Source organism: Arachis ipaensis, chromosome B6 (genome assembly GCF_059453495.1).
Source record: "Arachis ipaensis isolate K30076 ecotype BB chromosome B6, ASM5945349v1, whole genome shotgun sequence".
Classification (NCBI taxonomy): Eukaryota; Viridiplantae; Streptophyta; class Magnoliopsida; order Fabales; family Fabaceae; genus Arachis; species Arachis ipaensis.
Genome location: NC_142441.1, coordinates 9,573,239 through 9,593,769, shown reverse-complemented (window position 1 = coordinate 9,593,769; position 20,531 = coordinate 9,573,239). Strand labels below are relative to the sequence as shown.

The following is a 20,531-nucleotide window of genomic DNA, read 5'->3' as shown; positions in this document are numbered from 1 at the left end:
CGGATTAGCGACCTATTTGGGTGGTCGCTAATAAGAAAATAGTGACCGATTTGTGTTCAGGGCCACCAAACCCTCACCAAAGAATATCGGTCACTAAATCGGTCGCTGAGTAAATCAGTCGCTAAATAGCGACCAACTTTTCAATCGCTAAATCGGTCACTAATTCGTGACCAGTATTTCGGTATCCAATTCGCGACCGTTATTTCGATCACTAAATCGATTGCTAATTTGGGATCAACATTTCAGTCTCTAATTCAGTCGCTAAGTGTGGACCTGTCAATCAAGCATTTTAGTCTTTTTTTTTTAATTATCATTTTTACTAAATTTTTACATTTATACCATCAAATATTGAAAAACCATCAACTAAAAACCTACACTTTTAACACATAAAAGTAAATAACACTTAAACAATAACCAAAATATCATAACACACTTGAACAATAACCAAAACAACTCATCAATTCAATATCATAGACAACAATAATAAGTATGCAACACTCTCATATTACTAATTACATCATTTAAACTCTATTAACCAACTAGCATCACAAACTACTAATCACTCTTCAGATGTACGTTCACCATCTTCATCATCTCCTATATTTGTCCGCCTTCTAGTTGAGAAATCGGAATTTTAACATTAAGCTTGTTAATGAGTTCAAGTCTTCTTTCTGTCTTTTCCAACCTAGTTTTTAAGTCAGTGTTCTCTTCTTGCATTCGCGACTGCTCTTGCATTCTCTTCATTATTTCTTCATGTTCTAACATTTGCAACCACTCTTGCATTCTCTTCATTACTTCTTCATGTTCTAACATTCTGGAGCCCTTTTTGTTGAATTTTATTACAAGTACATGAATTCTTCCCTTTTTAAATCTGGCTATTTCATACCACACATCCATCTCATTTGGTGCATTACTTCCTTCTTCAGATACTTTTTGTATAGCCTCTTCTATAGCATTCTTAAATTCATCCCGTCATGCATGCAGAAAATTAAAGTATATGTTAAGTGCTCAACTACAAAGCTCAAAGACTCAATGAAAATTAAATTCATCCTGCCATCTTTGAAAACTAAAAATAAAGCATGTTAAGTAACAATTACAAAGCTCAAAGACTCATTAAGTTCTTGGAGGATTCGGTCAAATAAACAGTTCAAAGTTCACAGTTGCTAATGATAAATGTCAACAGTCATGGGAATTAGTTAGATACTCCACCTATAAAGATAAAGAAAAACAAGTTGCATAGAATCATAACACGGGATTAGCTATGGATTAGCTATGAGCATCACTATACTCATGTTATCGCATAGAATCATAAATGTTCTTTGGTGGTTGATGTTTAACTCCTAAACAATATTTTTGCCAAACTAATTTTACTTTAACTAATTTCAGGATGGAAGAGTCATATGCAATTCACTACCAAAATATGGAAATGGAAGTGAAGCAGGAAGTGAGAAAGGGTACCTGGTGGGAATGACAACTTGCTACCCTCAACCTGGCTCTATCAAGATCTCTAATGGTGAAGTTTTGACTTTGGAGGTTGACTACAGCAACACTAAGCTGCATAGTGGTGTTATGGGACTTTTCTACCTCCTTGTTGCTGATGACCTCCCACATCACAACAACTAAAACTCATCTCATTTAATTGTTTATATCTTCTATGATATTATTTTAGCATGCCATGTGATTTTATAGTAAGTTATGGGGTGGGACTTGTAACTAGTAAATAAATGCATATATTCTTTGCGAAGAAGAATATATAATTGTGTTTGTGTGTATGAATATGGCTGATTTTATATTACTAACATGATATTTTCATTCCCTCTTATATTTATAGTTTAATTACAACTTGCAAGGCCTCTGTCTATTGGAATTTCCAAAAGGATGCTACAACTAATGCACATCAGCACCAATACAATATGATGATATTTGCATTCCCTATAAATATTACAACTACAGAGGGGGCATATATGTTGATAAAAAATAACAGAACAGCCCTATGAGCTGAAACACTAGCCCTAATGCAACATTAAAATAATATATACAGAGGGAGAGAAATATATTTTGATTAAAATAGACTCACCGCAACATGTTTTGATTTCTTATCCACCCATGTCTCATCCTTGTGTTTGTGGGTCTTCGCAAACAATTCTAACTGTGTAAATTAAAAAACCTACGAGTATCAACTACCAATTGAAGTGTAAATTATAACATAAAAGATCTAAGTTTTTATATAACATCACCATATTAGTTTTGTGTTGGATAACGGAAATTGGGCCAGCAGTATGAAGAGCCGCTCCAAATCCGCTGCAACCAGATGCTCGATTTGACTTGCCTTGTGTGCTCCTTTGTAGAAACCCAGTGTCAGTATTCCAATAAGCACAGAGAGCATCCCACACACCATCTTCTATCCATTGAGGTTTGACACGACTTGTACGAGCTTTTCCCAACAAATTTTTTAGTAACGCCACACCTCGCCTCTCAAAATTTTTTCGAGCCCAATAAAGATCTGGAGGAAAAAACTGATGTTTTCTCTGGATAATCAACACAAGCAAGAATAGTTATAAGTTGATATATATTATATTTTTCAAACTTAGAACTAATTCTTAATCTACCAAAGATTAAACGTTTCTCTAAAACCTACTTTGAACTTTTCCCACCAAAATTTCCTAGTAGCATCTGGTATCTTTTTCCACGAAGGCCACGGCTGAGAGTAATGCCCTTTAATGATGTCCGAAATTGCATGAGCCGCGGTAAGTGAAGGTAAAAATCTGTAGATATTACTTAATATCAATCGGAATACAATATAAAAGGTTAACTTCAAAATATAAAATTATTGTAGTCTTGTATGGTGTTAAGGAAGTAAACTTAGATTGATAAGGCCCTGTTCTAATAGTAAAAACAGAATAAATTTATCCTAAATCCAAAAAAATTGTTAAGGAAGTAAATCTATCCCCACAAAACACAAAACAAAATCTGTTGATGACAACAGATCAAGCACCAAAGGAGTGAAATCTTCTTATAGTGGACATCAATAAATTAATGAACAATGGTATATTACAAAGCAGTTTGTCATGGTTAAATGTTAAATATATAAAAAAATACAAAACTAGGGGAAACTCAAGAGTCATTTGTAATTACCAGAAAATGCTATAATACCCTTAAAAACTACTAATAACTAATCAGAAATATATATCATTGAGATTGAGATATAATAATAACTAATAAGACCCATTCAAAACAAATTAATAAAGATTTTCAGGATCTGTTTATTTTTTAAGAAATAATATTTAATTTCTTATTCAATCATTATATTGTTTATTCTTTATATCTGAATAAGTATCTATTTTCTTATTCTATTAATAAGTAGTTTAATTGTTATGTACATTTATTCTATATAAACGTACCCTTCTCCTGCCAAGTCCAGTTTTAGCTTCCTTTGACTTGTCTCAACATTTGAAGACGCATGTAATGAGGAAAGTGTATTGGCCGTTGTAGCAGATGGAGTAGTGGTAGAATTGGATGTTATTGGTTCTTCTAAACTTTCAGCAAGTCGTGTCAATTTCACCTTTTTTATTTTATTGTTGGATGTCATCTTTTGTTTTCCTTTTCTTTTGTCACTGTTAGACATCTGCATAATTTCAAATAAAATAAGCACCAACATGTATTATTAATTCAAATAAATGGTTTTTCAGTAAAATCTAATAGTTTTAAGAGTAATTATCCAAATTAGTCCTAAAGGATTTTAAAATCGGATATTTTAGTCCTGAAGAAAAATTAATACACTGATCAATCCCCAAGGTTTTACTCCGGCAGACAAATCAATCCCCAGTTCATTCTCCGGCAAAGTAATTACCCAAATCAGTCTTCAAAGATTTTTAAAATAGACATTTTAGTCCCCAAAAAAAATTAATGTACAAATCAATCCCAACGTTTCACTCTATTAGACAGTCCTCCGTCCAAAAATAAAATAAAATTATTATTATTATTATTATTATTATTAATTGTACAATAATACTATACTATATTTTTTTGCATTTATTGAAAAAAATAATGATAAATTTATTCGTTATATATATATATAGTCACTCAATAATAATAATAACAATAATAATAATAAAATTATTAGAAATTATTCTACAAGAAATTCAAGGTTAAAATCATTTGCTATTTTTGTATTTAATATAATTAAAAGATGTGCTATGTAAAAAAAAATGTTTGTATTAAAAAATATGTATTAAAAAAATGTATTAAGAATCTAATGAATAAATTTATCATTATTTTTGTCCAAAAAATACAAAAAATATAGTACAATATTATTGTGCAATTAATAATAGTAATTATTTTATTTTATTTTATTTTTGGACGGAGGACTATTATATCCAACAGATAGAAACGTTGGGGATTGATTTGTACATTAGTTTTTCTTGGGGATTAAAGTGTCCTTTTTTAAAATCTTTGGAGACTGATCTGGGTCTGGGTAATTACTCTGCCGGAAAATGAACTGGGGACTGATTTATCTACCGGAGTAAAACCTTGGGGATTGATCTGTGTATTAATTTTCCTTGGGAACTAGAATGTCCGATTCTAAAATCCTTAGGGACTGATTTGGATAATTACTCTAGTTTTAATTACTAGCAAAATACTTTTAATGCTATGTTCTATTTATGGGGAAACGTTCAGTTTCCTTCAGGTACTACACAAAACCAACCACAAATCTAATAGTTTTAATTACTAGCAGAATACTTTTAATGCTATGTTCTATCTATGGGGAGCTAATAATAGTTTGATCCAATTACCTTAAACAACGCCGCGCTTTTCCAAGGGATATAGACTGGTATTTTCCCTTCTTCAACCCCCTTGTCCATCTTGTCTGATTCATCATCACTGGATTCATCCTGATCTGTCGTGCTACCAGAAAATTGGCGCCTAGTCATAGTGAAATTCAAGGAGGCATGCCAGGAACGGTAAAACTTGAAGCAAGAAGCTCTCAATGCTCGATTCCTAAGAAAGAATTCGCACAATTAAAGACAAATAGAGAGAAAGGAAGAGGAAGAGGAAGAGATTAGGGTTAGGATTAGAGAAGCTCGATGAAAAGCCCACATATGTGACGGAGAAAGATCTGAAACAGGAAGACGAAAGTTTGACTTGAAGTCTTCATCCCTAGTTAAGACCCTTTTGGAAGTTCCAAAATCATCTTCTACCCAAGTAGCTGATATTGATTTGGAGTAAGAAGCTCTCAATACTCGATTCCTATAGAAAGAACTCGCACGATTAAACAATCAGCCCCTAAGAGGCTAAGACAAATAGAGAGAAAGGAAGAGGAAGAAGACAGTTACCTGAGAGGAAGACAACGAAGGGCCCACATCTTTGACGTTGAAAGAAGACGACGGAAGTCTTGGTTCTTGAACCTGAAATTAGTAAAAGAAATTAATTCTCAAATGCAAGGTTCTGAGAACCGAACCGGTCATCGAACCGCTCTAATCACTGGTTCACTGATTTATTGGTCCAACCGTAATTCAACCGGAAAAACTGTTTTAAAATAAAATAATAAATAAATTATAAATATACATACTAAACTATAATTATAGTCAAATATGAATCTTAAAATATCTTCCAAATTTAAAAACACTACATGAAATGTCATCAATCAAAACCATATGATCTTATCAAAATACAAACTCAAGTTTTTTTTGAAACACTCTTCAAATATATGTTTAATGTTCCCAAGCACTTCTGTCATCATCATCTTCAGCTTTACACTCGTCACTCAGTTAAACAATTCACGACCCTAATTCTCTATGATTTCTTTTGGAAAAATAAAATCCCGTTCAAGAAGGAAACCATAGCTGTAAGTAATTGAGAATATTTGTCAAACTCAGCACCAAGACATAGAACAAGTATACATATAGAGCAATACCAAACAATCCAATTCTCAATTCCATGAATCATAAACAAAAAGGTGTCTAAAATATCCACAGAATCAATCAAATTCAGCATTAAAACATATCAAAAACCAAATTTTGCAGTTAAACAGAATAAAGTAAAGATGGGATTTATACTCAAATTCCCCTTAATCTTAAACCATGTCTCGGCACATACTTTGTGAGCAGCAACAAAATCATCTTTACAAGCACAAACCCAATTCAATTGGAACATCAGACTCAGAACTATCACTCTCCAAACCTATGTGACAAATTCTACAATCCCTCTCCAAATCATCTTTATTAATAATATTAACATAGCCAACTAATAAATGGATATTGAAGCTTTAAACTTTATTTAACAACAAGCTGTAACATGGCTCAAATAACAAATTAACTAATTTAATTAATATACAACTCCAAACACAGCAATAATCTGCTTCATACACTCCTCAAAAGCAGTCCCAAATCATTTACAATAACAGTGAACTATGCTTCATAAACTACTCAAATTATCAAAATCAGAAACATGAAACACATTATTTAGAATCTACAGAGACATACCAATTTCAAGAAATGCATAATTGGCACAATTTATCAAAGCATGGCAAAGCTAAATTCTCAAGAAAATTTTAATTGAACACAAAAACACAGCACAACGGTCAACAGAGCACAGCAGTGAAGAAGACACAAAACAGGCATACCCCACATGCAACACTTAGTTTCAAAGGATTCAAGCCTGAAGACCCCATCACCTTCTGCGGATGAATTATCAGAATCATTAACAATGGAGTAATTCACAGTAAAAACAGCAAGATTCACAGATTAATTAACACTTATTCAACAGTTATTCAACCCATAACAAGTTCACAGATTAACTAACAACAATTATTCCACAATTATTATTAAAAAAGAATACCTAGAAGCTAGAAGCCCTAGAACAGAGCAGAGCAGATCCTAAGCAAGAGGGGGGACAAGGGCACGACCGAAGGGATGACAGGTGGAACAGAGATAGCGCCGGCGACGATGGAACAGAGCTGCGCGACGGTGCTTTCAAAGCTGAAACAGTAGCTGCACGATGGTGGAACAAAGCTGCACAATAACGACGGTGGCTTCGAAGCTCGTTTCCGCGACGGCGGCCGGAGCTGGACGAAGGTGAGGGAGTGAGATCGATGACGGTAAGAGGAAGGAGGAGCTGGAGGGTGATGGGAGGGTTGGGTTCGCATTTAGCCGTTGTGTGTAAGGGTGGCAGTGGGGCATGTAGGGGTGGGTTTTTGGCCTACCCGACCCCGCCCCGCCGTCCTTTTATTCAAGTACTACCCGCCCTATCACTACCCGCGGGTAGTAAACTACAGTACCCTAACCCGCCCCTGCGGATACCCGTCCCGCCCCGCCCCTACCCGCCGCTATAAAAATCAATATCATTTTAATTTTTACATATTCATATATAAATGAAGACAAAAATTTAAAATTCATTGATAAATTATAATACAGACATAAAATTCATACAATGTCATTAGCTCAAATAACTTGAATTTAAAAAAAAAAGCTAGTGTTAGATCACTATAAATTTAACAACATAATAAAGAAATTACAATATTAGATATAAAATAGCCTTCAATCCTTATTTTTTATCACTTTTCACATCTTCATAAAATAGCCTTCAATATAAACAAACAAAAATAATTCAAGTAATATATGATGACAATAAACAGCATATTAGTCTTCTTAATATAAGTTGAAACAAATAATAACACAACACACCACTATATAGTATTATAAATTATAAGTATTTCGTCATTCAAGCACATGAGGGGTAAATGTAAAGCAGAGGGAAAAAAATAATTAAGTGCTATTATAGTATAAGACTTTAAATTATTAGAATGAATAATTGTCTAGATTCAGTTGCCAATAATAATTCATAAGCACATGACTCAGATAAACAGAACAATAATAATTCAAAGTACATGATTTGTCAATAATAAGAAGGATCTTTTCTTCCTTTGATGCATATCATTCTAGAATGAAAATATGATTATTATTGTCTAATGTTGTCATTGAAGTAGGAGTGGCAATTATTAAAAGGAGAAGCTATAATGTCATTGAAGAAGAAGAAAATAAAAGAAAAAATGTAATGAATTTCTGCCAAGAGATAAAAAACACAAGATAACAAAACAGAGGCCCTCGTGCAAATTGGATGTCTCAATGTACATCACAAACTTTCCTTTAAATAATTGATAAATGAAAATTGAATCGAAGCCAAAAGCGAACAATAATAGAGCTCATTACATAAAGAAAACAATAATAGTATTTCATCCCTATCCATCAGCTATTTATTTAGAATGATGTATATTGTTAATTAATAATTAATATGTAAATGATGAGTTAACAGTTATTAATAGAGAAAAAAGGAAAAGGTTCTTTGTTCGTGTGGGTGTGGGTGTGGGTAGAGACATTCCTCTACCTCTGTGTTCCGTAGCCATTGCACATATCATTATGAAATTTTAATGTAAAACCAGAAAATCCAGAATAAACATTATATATCTAGCCACGGTAGAAACAATATAAGTATGAACGTTGCAAACACCTCCTAACATGACTCAGATAAACAGAACAACCTGACCTATCAACATCAAATAGTAGTATATTAACTCACAGTTACAGAGTTCTAGTTACAGATCCAGTGTTCTAGTTCCAGGGTTTAGTTGCAGATTCATAATAGGAGAGAAAGAGAAAGAGAAACTTACAGATCTAGTGATTTGCAGGATGCAGAAACAGCGACGGACTCACAACGACGGCGACGGCGACGGCGACGGCGACGGGCTCACGGCGAAGGATGGAGGAGGACGGCGAAGCTTTGCTCTCAGATGCAGAACGGTTGCGAAGCTCTTCTCTCAGACAGAAAACGGCGGCGAAGCTCTGCTCTCGGACGGAGAACGGAGGCGAAGCCCTTCTCTAAGATTGAGAACGACGGTAGCCAGCGGGGTTGGAGAAGAAGAAGCTCAACTGGAGAAGAAATTAGGATTTTAATTTTGAAGAGTCAAGAGTGAAACTCTGAACGTGAAACCCTAGCACAAGCCCACAACTATAAAATTCTTTTATATATTTTTTATATTTAATAATTTTTATATATTTATATTATATATTTTATTTTATATTATAATATATAATATATACTCCGGGGCGAATAGGAGCTGGTTCACCCCAGCACCGACCCTGCCCCGTCCCGCTAGTGCACCCGCCCCAAAAAAACCCGCCCAGCACCTGGAGCAGGTAATTACCTGTCCCGACCGGATAGGGGCGGGTCGGGAACCTCCGAGTTCGGGTACTCCTGCCACCTCTAGTTGTGTGGAGTTAAAGTTGCTGGGTTATTAGTTAATTTGTGAACTGTAATTTTTCATTATTGTGTGGTTTAGGATTGTGAATAATCTTAAATAATTGTTGTCAGTTAATATATGAACTGTGACTGTGTGGTGTAGGATTGTGAATAATCTTAAATAGTTTATCATATGGCATTTTATGGTTGTTTTTTTTAATTTGACTTTTGAGTTTGTATTTTGAAAGAGATCATAATATTGTGGTTTAAGTAATATTTTTACTTTTGATGATATTTTAAAGTTTATATTAGATTATAATTATGTTTTACTCTGTATTTATATTTTATGTATTATTTTATTAAAAATAATTTTTTTTGTTGAACTACAGTCAAACCAATTAAACTAATAAATCAGTAGTTAGAACGGTTTGATGACCGATTCGATTTAAAAACTTTGCTATAATCACAATGTATTGTAGGTACAACAGTTTTTAGCTTTTATTTTTAATTAGGGAGCAGCTTTACAAGAGTGGTTATGGCTAATTGGCTAACTTAAACTTGGCAAATTTCTGAGAATAGTTTTCATTATGGCTTTATGCAATAAAAATGGATATTATTAAGTTTGTTTGGGATGAAATTCGGTTGGAATTATTTTTTATTTTTTTTAAGTAAAAAAATATTTATATGAATAAAACATAATTTATCAAAAAACATGAAAAAAATTCATTTAAAATATAAATTCATTTTTTAAACCGAAAATATACAAATTTATCTCTTAATCAATATTAAAAAGGTGTTTGCTACCGTAAGATGATAAATTCATACGTATCCATACATTAAAAATATAGACAAGTAGTAACAAGTTACGTGGAATTTATTTTCCACATCAGCATTTAAATTTTTCTTTTTTAAATATATATTATATCACTACTTTTACTAATATACCCTTTTTAATTAAATAAAAATAAAAATATAATTTTTATTTAATTTTATAAAAAATCTTAAATATCCTTATTTTATTTTTTTGGTGACATATCTTTATTTTATTTGATTAGACAAAAATACTCTTTTAAATTAATCAAATTTTAGAATTCAATTAATCATAATTTTATAACGAAAAAGTCTAAGGGACCAGTAGTTTTATTGAATTTTGGCCAGCATGTAGAGAAAGGTGAGCCATTAGATGGAAATCTCACACCAATCTCACACCATCAAATCATCATTAATGATTAGTTAATGGCTAACAATCACAAAAATTAATAGCCCCTAACATTGCTCTTTTATAATTTCAAATAATTTAAACAGCAAAACAAAAAACATATAAAAAAAAAAAAAACAAAAATCACATTTACTCTTCATCTCTGGTTTCAGAAACCCTTTCTTTGAATCGGCAGGTTTTCCATATTCTTCGTCTTCTTCTCTCCTCTTCCTATTGACTCTCTCTGTCTCGCTCTCTTCCGCCGGAGCTCGATCTCTCTCATATGTCTCACTGTGGCGTCGCACTCAATATCTCTCCCTATCTCCTCTCTGGTCTTGCAATCGAGGTCATCGTTGCGTCATAGAGCGTCGCCTTCCTCCTGGTTCCGTCTTCCTCATTCTTCGTCACTGTTGTCAGCCTCTCCCTTCGGGTAATTCCCTCCCTATGATTTCTGTGATTTGAATTATTATAGCATTGGTGTGATTTTTGTAATTAGGGTAATTTGGTTTGATTTATGTGATTTGATATTAGTTGTTAATTTTGACAAATTGTTGAATTCTTATTTTATCTGCATATGTTTCTGAAACTGTGAATGCAATTTTCTTAATAGAAAAATTAATTTAGATGACAATAGTTTCATTTTTCAAATGCTGCATAGTGTCTTAATGCACAACTAATTTCACAAATTCTAAGTGATGCACTGCAAGATGCCACTTAGCTATTTTCAATCATGAACAAAATCTCTGAAAAAAAACAAAATCTCTAAAAATTTTGGTACTAATAGAATCCACCTGAACAGGACAAAAACAGAACAATTCAAAAAATAAATCTCTTCAAAAATTCAATTTTAGTGAAGTGGTTGGTGAAACCAAATACTTTACATAGAATACACTTCATTGGCTACAATCTATTACCAAACATCCTTTGTGTTTGTTTTCTACAGGTGGCAGTCCTAATCTTGAACTTAATTTGGGCATAGCAACTCCAGGACATGGTCTGAAAGAAAACAGGGGGAAACTCCGGTTCCCCTGGGTCCCTTACAGCATGCATACTGGAAGAACAATGGTATAGTTGAACATCAAATCAAATCTTCACTTTTTTTAAGGTTCATTCAAAATTATGCTTTCACAAGCCTTCATTCAAATATGGCTTTCTCTTTTTGAAGGTTTGTTGTATAGTTCTATTAATTCTTCACGTCTTTGTCCTACCTAGTGATCATAACATGTCGGGCTCTCTCCGTTTGTAGGTGGAAACCAATGTTAATTCGGTAATTGGTAAGCTATCTTCAAAAAGGCTGGTTGCAACTGAAGAGCATCCTTCTCCGTGGAATGGCGTGAATCCTAGTTTCTTTCCCAATCAGGTAAATTTGCTATCTGATATCTCATTTTCGAATTGGAGTTGATTGCACATTTCCTTCAAGTACTTCACATTAATGCGTTTGAATGATACCTAAAGTTAGAAGTTGATTTTTATGTTCAGGTATAAGTAATGAATTTTGTGAAATTTTGGCCAATCGATCTTGTTGGATATAAAGGGAATTGTATCTGTGTGTGTTTATATCATTTAATTTTCGTATTTCAATTTTTTTTTTAAAAAAAGTGCCTGAAAATATTATTTGGTGTCAGTCATAAACAAAATGATGAATAATAAAGAGCTCAGCAACATTATATTTTCACATACTATCCATAGAAGGTTCAGACGTTGCAACACTCTGCATCCATTGAAATTGAACTGTCTAGTGTAATCAATTCCATGATGGCATGCTTTATTATATGCAGCAAAAATCTTTGTATCCTGGCTTCAAAGGAATGTTGAAATATATGGCAGGAGAGAGCTGATAGGATCAGCATAGATCATTCCAAAGGACTACCCGGTTGGCCATGGAAAATGCACAACCAAATCACTGCTACCCTGTTGCCTCCTTTCTCTGTTGCAGCATCATCAGGATTCTCCATCTCAGCTACATTTCCATCGAGCGCCATCTTTCCGGCTATATCTGTGTACTATGCATACCAAAAAACATGGAAGCCTTTTAATCCAATCCTTGGAGAGACCTATGAAATGGTTAACCATGGTGGAATCCTTGGTGCCACCTCCTACAAAGTTTAATAACCTGATATTTGGAAGCAGCAGTAGAAGTTTATCTATTATGATTTATGCAGTAGCTGAAAGCTTTCTTGTTGGAGAATGTCTGTTGAAATAGTCGGGTTCATGCGGTTTTGTTTTATGATGCTTAATTCATTTTTCTCTTTTAAGGTCTTGGTAGTTTGAATTGTTGGTCTCCATTCTCCTATTTTCCCTACATGTTTTGGAGAGAATGTTGTTATATAGTGTTAGGATGCAATGATTGTTATTGCTGGGCTTTGTATTTGTGTCTCGTATACTTCAAATATATAGTGGGAGTTTGTGGTTTACTTGTTGCTATTGATTGTAAACCATTAAAGGATGTTCGCGGTTTTCTCTTTCCGTGGCATTGTCTCACCGCACCTTGCTTATTGGTGTTAAGTGTTCTTTATAAAATTTGAGTGCTTTGTGGAATTCCATTGTTTAAAAATGAGTTTGGGCTTTAAAATTAATTTTTCATCAGTAGTTTTTTAGACATAACCAATCAAAAATGGTGGAATGCATTAGGTTCTTGTGCAATTTGGAGATATTGATTCATTAATTATGTTTCTTTCAGTACTTCTTTATTGGAACCACTAAGTTTAGATGCAACTTCATCGAAACTATTTTTAATCTTTCATTCTCAACTTCAAAATCATGCAGTTTTACAGTTACGTGCTTTCTCTCTCTCTCTTTTTTTTCCCAATGATTTATTTTGGGGGTTGAAAATGGCAATGTGTGAGGTTATTGTAATCTGTTTCTTCTATATGGACCATACTCTTATTTTTGGGTAGAAAGGGGTGGTCAAATAAAAAGCTCTTATTTTTTGCTCATTTCAAGTTCACCTCAAGTCCTTTCTTTTTTGCAAATTGAAGTCTTCTCTTAAATCAAATTGAGTGCAATTAAATAGTAGGAGGGAAAAAAAAGCTTCATATGAATTGGAGACTACTCTCTTGTTCATTACGTGTAGATTACTTTGCTTCATTGGTTTTGACAAATCAGAGTACATGGATAAGAAACTATAGATAAAATCTAGAATATCCAAATCTGTACTCCTTTGTGAAGTGATTTCCTGGTTGGTGCTTCATTTAATTTTTATTTTCATTTTTGCTAATAATCGTGCTTACTACATATGCTTTGTTTAGACACGTGTGTGTGAGAGAGAGAGAGATGGCTAATCAAGAATATTTGAAAAAACACCATTGTTGATACACAAACTAAGATACCATATTGAGAGAGTGTGAGTCAGAGAAAGAACAGAAATAAAAGTGGAGAATAATGTCTGAAGGTACCCTGCCAGGCCAACTTGTCATAAAAGGCGGGTCGGGCATGGAATTTGAGCCCGAAAGACAGCTTGCCTAAGGCCAGCCACCACTTTTTTGTGACCTTTTTTGTTCTACAAAAGTTATACACTTAAAACTAAAAAGAAATTTAAAGAAACAATAAAACGTTTTTTGGTATATTGGTAACTTATTATATAATAATAAAACATTTTTTCAAAATATTTTTTCATTTAAAAAAAATATTAGTGCTTAATTCTTTTGAAAACTGTTTTTTTAATATTATTTTTAAAAAATAATTTTTGGTAGGCTACTTGCCAGTTCGCCAAAATTGGGATGGATCGGCATATTTGGCCCAGATTTTTTTGCCGGGCGGGATAGGGGGCAGGGTGGGCCAGCCTGCTTGCCAACCCTCCCCGTCACTATCCAATTTCAAATTCTAGTTAGTCCTCTTTAGTTTGGTAGGTTTCATGATTTTCGTGCCTTCCCTGCTCTGCATCTCTGCAGATCATTGTTTAGGAGTTATGGTGTGCATTTTGCTGCTTTTGTTTCTGGTGTGTCCTGGACATTCTACCTTAATTCTTCAGGCTTGGTATGTTCAAAAGTTTTCGGGTTTTCCCTATTAATCATTTCACCTGATTATGGTTAGAGATTGTCTCCATAAAGGTGCAAAGATCTTTGTTATTGTATAATCTTTTTTAATTAAAAAATCCTGAAATGTATGTATGTTTCATGGTGTTTCCTTATCTGGTATACAAAGGCATTGGCATCCAGTACTGTAATAATTAGTTGATTTGTCATTGTTTCTTATAAATTGCCATTGTTTCTCCTTGTTCTAATGTGGTTTTAAATGACTTAGGTCCTTCAATTTATGATTTATATGCTTTTATTTTCCTGGTTTTTAGAGGACAGGAATTATTTAGAGAAGTTGACTCTTGCTGTCCTTTCACATCTTCCAACAGCAGTTTTATATGTTCATGACCTTTCTGGGGAGTGTGGCACTTCACCATCTGATCAGGTGTGCTTTTTATGACAATTGAGTTGATAAAATAACTAAATTAAGGCTTAAACTCAATTTTCAATTACCGGCTATAAATATTATTGAAATATGTACTTTGTATGTAGCTCATCAGGTTCCTTTTAAATTAGATGTATGTGAAAGCCTTTTATTTTGTTTTTAAGATGTTTATTGCTTCTGTATTCATGATCCTTTGAATATTTGTTTCAGATGTACAATTCAGAGTTTTACCTTAGATTTTCCATTGTATTTGAAGTATTGTCCATTGTGGCTCTTTTTGGTCTATATTGATATATGATAAGCTACAATTACATGATAAAGATATTACGATTGACCACTTGATGTTCATCCTTCAGATTTTTTTGTCTGTCTGTTAAGCGTTACTTTATTCCAGTCATGCTTTTTATTATTGGTGTTTATGACTTGGTTTGGATCAATTTTGATGTAACAACTAAACTGATTCAGCCAATTAGAATTATTTTCTCAGGATTAGATTGGTTTTTTTAATTAAAAAAACTAAACCAACCTAATGCAATCAAAACTGGTTTAGACTGTCCTGGTTAATTCAATATTTGGGGTTCTTTTTTAATGCAAAATTTGTAAATTAATAATAAAGGATATGAGACTTTTGTGTAATTGAATAGACTAGAAAGAGGACTAAATTTATATTGTTGCGCAGTCATCCTGTAGCTAGAGCTACAAGAAACCTAAGAAAATCACAGGAGATATTATTAAAAGAGATTTAAATATTAATAGTTCAAATATGAATGTGATTCCAGACAGAACACTATGATGTTATTTGATCCCGACTCCACCTTGTTGGAGACGGCTTGCTTCTTGTCTTATTGTAGAATTTGGGTGTTTGAGGAAAAAAGAATTGAAGAAACTTAAAATGGGACTAATTGTAGTGTAAATTTACTTGGGAGTATCCCCAAGACTCCAATCAGTGTGTGTACATATATGCTGAATACATAATTGTGTACATAATCAAGTGCCTTAAATTTATAGAATGACGAACAAGTTGACATTAATAAGTATCCTATGTCCTATCCTATTTCTGTAGCATGTCAACTTTATTTACATCAAAACAACGCTCCTCAAGGCATGCATGTATATTTTATGCATCAAACATGTTACATATGTTTGTAACTCTTACTCCCATGTATATTGACAAAGCATCAGTTGATGATGGTTGGTTACTTGGTTATGCAGTTTTCAATATACAAAGAGATCAAAGAAAGGTTTAGTGGACATTTGTGGCTTGATGTTGTATCCAAATTTGATCTGTTGAAGCCATCACCTGTGGTCTATGCAACAGAAAAGCCATCTCCCACAGAATTTGAGCTGGAGAAGTACCGGAAATCAGGTCCTGATGGAGCTATTCATGTATCTGTCAAAACACAACAGGGACTAAATGAGGTCAGGCAAATCTGTTTCAAGATTTCATATTTCAGCTAGAATCTTTCATGGTTCGGGTTATATAAGAATAAAGCCACGGCAGTGTCTAGCAAGTAACATTTTTGTCGATGAAAATGGGTAGGGTTAAGTGTAGATCTTCTTGAATAGGAATTGGCACTAAATTAACTACTAAGATTCATTGCTTTTACTGTGTAGCTGAAGAAAAAGTGCATGAACTTCTTTGCCTGCAGATGGCGAAGATAAAACATACAATGGAACAACCAAGAGAAGTGAAAGGTACCACTCAAAGCGTAACAGCAAATTTGTGAAGAAACTCGCAGCTAAAATAGAGGAAGTTGAAGTCTTCATAAAGCCTGTAAATCTTGTAAAATATGTTAGGCACCATCTATGCCGCACCTCCATACTCGAAAACCAGCAAAAGCTTCATTACAGGCTCCTCTAAGCAATTAAGCACCACAGAATTGATTTAGCGTAGCAACAAGAGCTGAATCTTAAGTGCTTATGTACCTTGGCATCTTTGACATCTTTATTGTTACATTCACATTGGAGATACAATGAAAGCTTGTTTGTTCGTCGCCTTTGAACTTTCAATCAATTTGGCCACAGCATGTAATTTTTGTTATCATTTCGTTGTAACGTTGATGAGCTCAAAATGCAAATCTTGTCAGAAATAATGATAAAATTGGTTTGACAAAACACTGATAATTTATTTTCAAATCTTGTTTGTCATGTAGGTGAGAGTAAAGTTTTACTTTTGCCCCATAAATAATTATCACAAGTTTAATTTTGCTTGAAAAGTAGATATATTGTATGGAAGACAGCATATATAAAGGAATGTTTTTCATTTGATGAAAGAATTTACATTCTCCCAAACGTCATGGTTAGCTTCTACATTCTATTTACGAAGAAAAGAGAATGCTTGAGCCAGAAAAATAATAATGCAAAAATGCTGTTGTTCAGTTCATTATTGTCAAATGCTAATTTAGGCAGCAATAATGGTGGTAATTTGATGGACTTGGTTGGTTGCCTTTTGTTCTTTACTTGAAACATAGTAAAGCAGAACTATCAAAGACAAATTGAAGTCCTCTTCCTTTTCTGCTGAGATGAGTAACCAGTTCCTGCTTTATGTAAAATGCATCACTGTCTCTTCAATAATAAGTTTCAAACTTCACTTTCACCCAACAATGGTAGTGAAGGTGGATTACAGCAAAATCACAACTTACATAAAGTCAAAACAAAAGAAAAAAAATACGGAAATAGCTCAAGAAGTAGGGCAATATGGTTTCCCCCTTCATCCTCAGTTGCAAAAGTAAACCAAAACCAATGACTCTGACAATCACACTTTAAGATTAATCCATAATTACCTCCCTGCACTAAGAACCTGCTGCTAATTTCTCCATGACAACTTGTTCACAATGGCTGCACTCTTCAGTACTGGAAACTCTCAACTGCAATTTCGAGTATAAGAATTAGATAATGGAAAAATAGCCATAATAGAACACGTATAAGATAAGCACAAAATCAGCAAAGCAACATAAACATTATCAAAGAAGCCACTCCCACCTTAAGCTTGAATTTCAGGAAATTTTAGGATCCAAATTATCAATCAAATCACAGTCATTTGGCTGCATCACACAGTCACCAAACAAGTCTCTCAGTTTCCCATGGCGCACCATGTTATCCCCCTTCACCACGCAGTCTTTCAAACCAGGAACATTCTTCTGAAGAATACTGCCTTTGTGAACATGCACAAATGGATCCATCAGCTGCTTCAACTGCTTGATGTTCTCATCATTTAGATTCTCAGTTCTGAATGAAGAAACTGGTTCCCAACTGAAACCTTTAGATTCTTTCTTCTCTTGCATCAATCTTCTTTGGCAGAACTTTTTAAGCTCAGGAGGTATGGTATCCGAAAAGCACGGTCTGACCACGCAGATTGTATTGTAAAGCTCCAGAAAATTGTTCTGGAAAGGAGTCCCGGAAAGGATGATTCTCTTGTGAGTTTGAATCTCAGAAAGAACCTTCCAAATCTGACTACTCTGATTTCGTGGCGTGTGTCCTTCATCCAATACCAACAATCCAGGAATTTCAGGCAGGATTTTTCCCATGACCCCTGTGGCAGCATTCTCCTTCAAGCTTCTATCACGCTTCAAGCCGGTAAGCCTCTGAAATAAACTGTAGCTGATTCCAAGAATACTTGGTTGTTTGAACCAAGAATACAGCTTCACCATCTGGATATCTTCCTGGCTTGGAGCAGACCCTCCAACTTTGCTGCATGCAGCTAGGTGCTCTTTTCCTGAAGTGTCTTGATTGCTCAAATTATGGAACGGAATCTCATTGTCCCACTTTCTGAACTCATCTTCCCAAGTTAGCAGTAAGCTATCAGGAGCAATAATCATGGGATGGCAATCTGGAAACACTTCCAAGCATGTCTGAAGGAACACGATGGTCAGCCGCGTCTTTCCAGTCCCTGGAGCATGAGAAATGATGCATCCACCCGTGCTGTTCGAGTCACAACTCTTCAATTTAGGAAGCTCCATGGTTCCTGCCAAGTTTTTCCAAAGGAATTCAAAACTTTCAAGCTGATGAGCATACAGGTTTTGCTTAGTATCTGCTGGAATCAGGTCCCAAACTGTGCCTTCCTTGTTACAGTAACCACCTTCTCGGACACCGAATGGAGCATCATCAAAGCATAAGCCATTAGGCCCATCAGATAGCAGCTTCTTTCTTGATCCTTCTCTTGGATACTCACTCACCTGTATTATGTACAACAGAAGCATGCAAACAAGCTCATCCCATAGTTCAAATCAACACAAGGCATCAATTAACAAAATTAAGCATTGATTATTGGATGAAGTGAGTATTATAGTTCAAGAGATAATAGTTCACATCAACCTTGATGTCCTAGTTCATCAATGAAGTCTACTTACAAAGGGTACCGGCATGCCTTTTATGTCTATGACCATCCAATGGCAGAGTATGCAATATATTCCAGTCTCTTCATCATGGACAAACTTGTGCTTACAATGGGTTGCTGGAGCCTCTGTGTTCTGTTGCGTTTCGACAATCTCAACACAGCCAACCTGCAATTCATAACATAAATTATGATATATATCTTTTAGAACGTCAAAGATCAAAAGAAGCTTATGACCGTAATATGTTTTAATTATAATGTAAATGGCTATTTAGTGAATGGCCTTCATCAACTTATAAAGGTATCAGGCCTAAGGCTATGAGATGAAAAATCAGAGAGAATGAAAATGTGATCAATGAGATTGTGATCTTAATTGTTTTCTTACACTGCAGTATATGATTGATATATAGACTAACTATCATAACTAATAGTGCCACACCAGCTCTTACTCCTAACACGACTCGTTACTAGTTACATCAACTCTTTGAACATTTAACAACTCACCAAAATTTCAAAAAATTAAATCAATCATTGAAAATAATACAATGCGCCTACCACTATTGTTGCACATAAAAACACAGATACAAAATGCAACATTCAATATGATTATAAGTTAGACATTTTATTTAGTGTTTCAACAACCGAAAAATGACTTACCAAGGAGTCAACTTCACCTAGTCTGAGCAAAGCATCCATTTCTTCCCACAACATATCCCTCTCCTTCTCAGATTCAGTTTTTTCAATTGGCACTTTCTTTGGAACAAAAAATTTTCTCTGAACATTGAGAGCTGGTTCTTTTGAGATTGTATCTTGCTTATGAACATTATCTGGATAATGCTTAATCCGAAAGCATTCAGCAAGAAGTTCAATCAACGGTGCCTCCTTTGGCCTAGATGGATTTGTTGTCACTCTATGTTGCTCCCTCTCTTTGTAACTACTTTCGCAATCCGCCCCGGCCTTATGCTTTCCTTCAGCCTCTCCTTCCTTCTTGTTCTCCTTCTCTTCCTCTGCACTCTCCATTCTTTCATCATTCATCGGCACTCTTTAATCGATCATCGGCGAGTCCCCTTTGTCCTTTGCCACAAAATCAGACACACTTTCACGACCCTTCTGTTTTACCAGTTTCTTTTCATCCTTTTCTGAATCATCCTCCTCAGGTGGGGATGGACGCGAACGCTTTTGGGAAGAGGCTTCAATATCAGCACCAACATTTTCTCCTGTTCTTTCCACTCTCTTCCGTGCTCTATTCCCTGCCGGCATTGGTTTCTTTGCCACCTTGTTTCCTTTGTCTTCGTTCTTCTTTGAAGAACAACCCTCCACTGGTTTCTTAGCCACATTCATTGAAGACCCTCCACTGGTTTCTTA

General features: G+C 34.5%; 3 protein-coding genes across 4 annotated transcripts; 1 reads left to right on the top strand and 2 right to left on the bottom strand.

Moving 5' to 3' along the window:
• Positions 1-377: 377 nt before the first annotated feature.
• Positions 378-9,007, bottom strand: LOC107624644 (uncharacterized). 2 transcript variants are annotated; one of them, XM_088489546.1, is made up of 10 exons: positions 8,666-8,988; positions 6,838-7,063; positions 5,334-5,405; positions 5,098-5,247; positions 4,794-4,998; positions 3,402-3,625; positions 2,639-2,765; positions 2,238-2,528; positions 2,078-2,149; positions 378-957 (listed from the first exon to the last, which is right to left on the bottom strand). In XM_088489546.1, the coding sequence occupies exons 3-10, from the start codon at positions 5,360-5,362 to the stop codon at positions 598-600; spliced, it is 1,458 nt and encodes a 485-aa protein (XP_088345672.1). In that variant the 5' UTR covers positions 5,363-5,405; positions 6,838-7,063; positions 8,666-8,988; the 3' UTR covers positions 378-597. The 2 variants fall into 2 exon arrangements, with proteins under 2 accessions (XP_088345672.1, XP_088345671.1); XM_088489545.1 differs by lacking the exon at positions 6,838-7,063 and having other exon boundaries at positions 8,666-9,007.
• A 2,408-nt stretch (positions 9,008-11,415) lies between these two features.
• LOC107611043 (uncharacterized) lies at positions 11,416-12,783 on the top strand. The gene is made up of 3 exons (XM_016313010.3): positions 11,416-11,497; positions 11,679-11,792; positions 12,260-12,783. Exons 1-3 carry the CDS (start codon positions 11,477-11,479, stop codon positions 12,539-12,541), a joined length of 417 nt encoding a protein of 138 aa, XP_016168496.2. The 5' UTR covers positions 11,416-11,476; the 3' UTR covers positions 12,542-12,783.
• A 5,046-nt stretch (positions 12,784-17,829) lies between these two features.
• Positions 17,830-20,201, bottom strand: LOC107627890 (SNF2 domain-containing protein CLASSY 4-like). Its single transcript, XM_021116390.2, has 3 exons — positions 19,824-20,201; positions 19,183-19,335; positions 17,830-19,008 (listed from the first exon to the last, which is right to left on the bottom strand). The coding sequence occupies exons 1-3, from the start codon at positions 20,199-20,201 to the stop codon at positions 17,830-17,832; spliced, it is 1,710 nt and encodes a 569-aa protein (XP_020972049.2).
• Between the last annotated feature and the right edge of the window lie 330 nt (positions 20,202-20,531).

What these genes read in the sequence shown, in the direction of transcription:
- LOC107627890 (XM_021116390.2), bottom strand. Translation starts at nt 20,201, where the DNA reads ATGAATGATGAAAGAATGGAGAGTGCAGAGGAAGAGAAGGAGAACAAG. An exon ending in TAGGTGAAGTTGACTCCTTG is followed by an intron (nt 19,336 to 19,823) that starts GTAAGTCATTTT and finishes TATGAATTGCAG; the next exon opens with GTTGGCTGTGTTGAGATTGT. An exon ending in AAGGCATGCCGGTACCCTTT is followed by an intron (nt 19,009 to 19,182) that starts GTAAGTAGACTT and finishes TACATAATACAG; the next exon opens with GTGAGTGAGTATCCAAGAGA.
- LOC107624644 (XM_088489545.1), bottom strand. Translation starts at nt 5,362, where the DNA reads ATGTGGGCCCTTCGTTGTCTTCCTCTCAG. An exon ending in CTTCGTTGTCTTCCTCTCAG is followed by an intron (nt 5,248 to 5,333) that starts GTAACTGTCTTC and finishes TTCTTTCTATAG; the next exon opens with GAATCGAGTATTGAGAGCTT. An exon ending in GATCTTTCTCCGTCACATAT is followed by an intron (nt 4,999 to 5,097) that starts GTGGGCTTTTCA and finishes ATTCTTTCTTAG; the next exon opens with GAATCGAGCATTGAGAGCTT.
- LOC107611043 (XM_016313010.3), top strand. Translation starts at nt 11,477, where the DNA reads ATGCATACTGGAAGAACAATG. An exon ending in TGCATACTGGAAGAACAATG is followed by an intron (nt 11,498 to 11,678) that starts GTATAGTTGAAC and finishes CTCCGTTTGTAG; the next exon opens with GTGGAAACCAATGTTAATTC. An exon ending in CTAGTTTCTTTCCCAATCAG is followed by an intron (nt 11,793 to 12,259) that starts GTAAATTTGCTA and finishes AATATATGGCAG; the next exon opens with GAGAGAGCTGATAGGATCAG.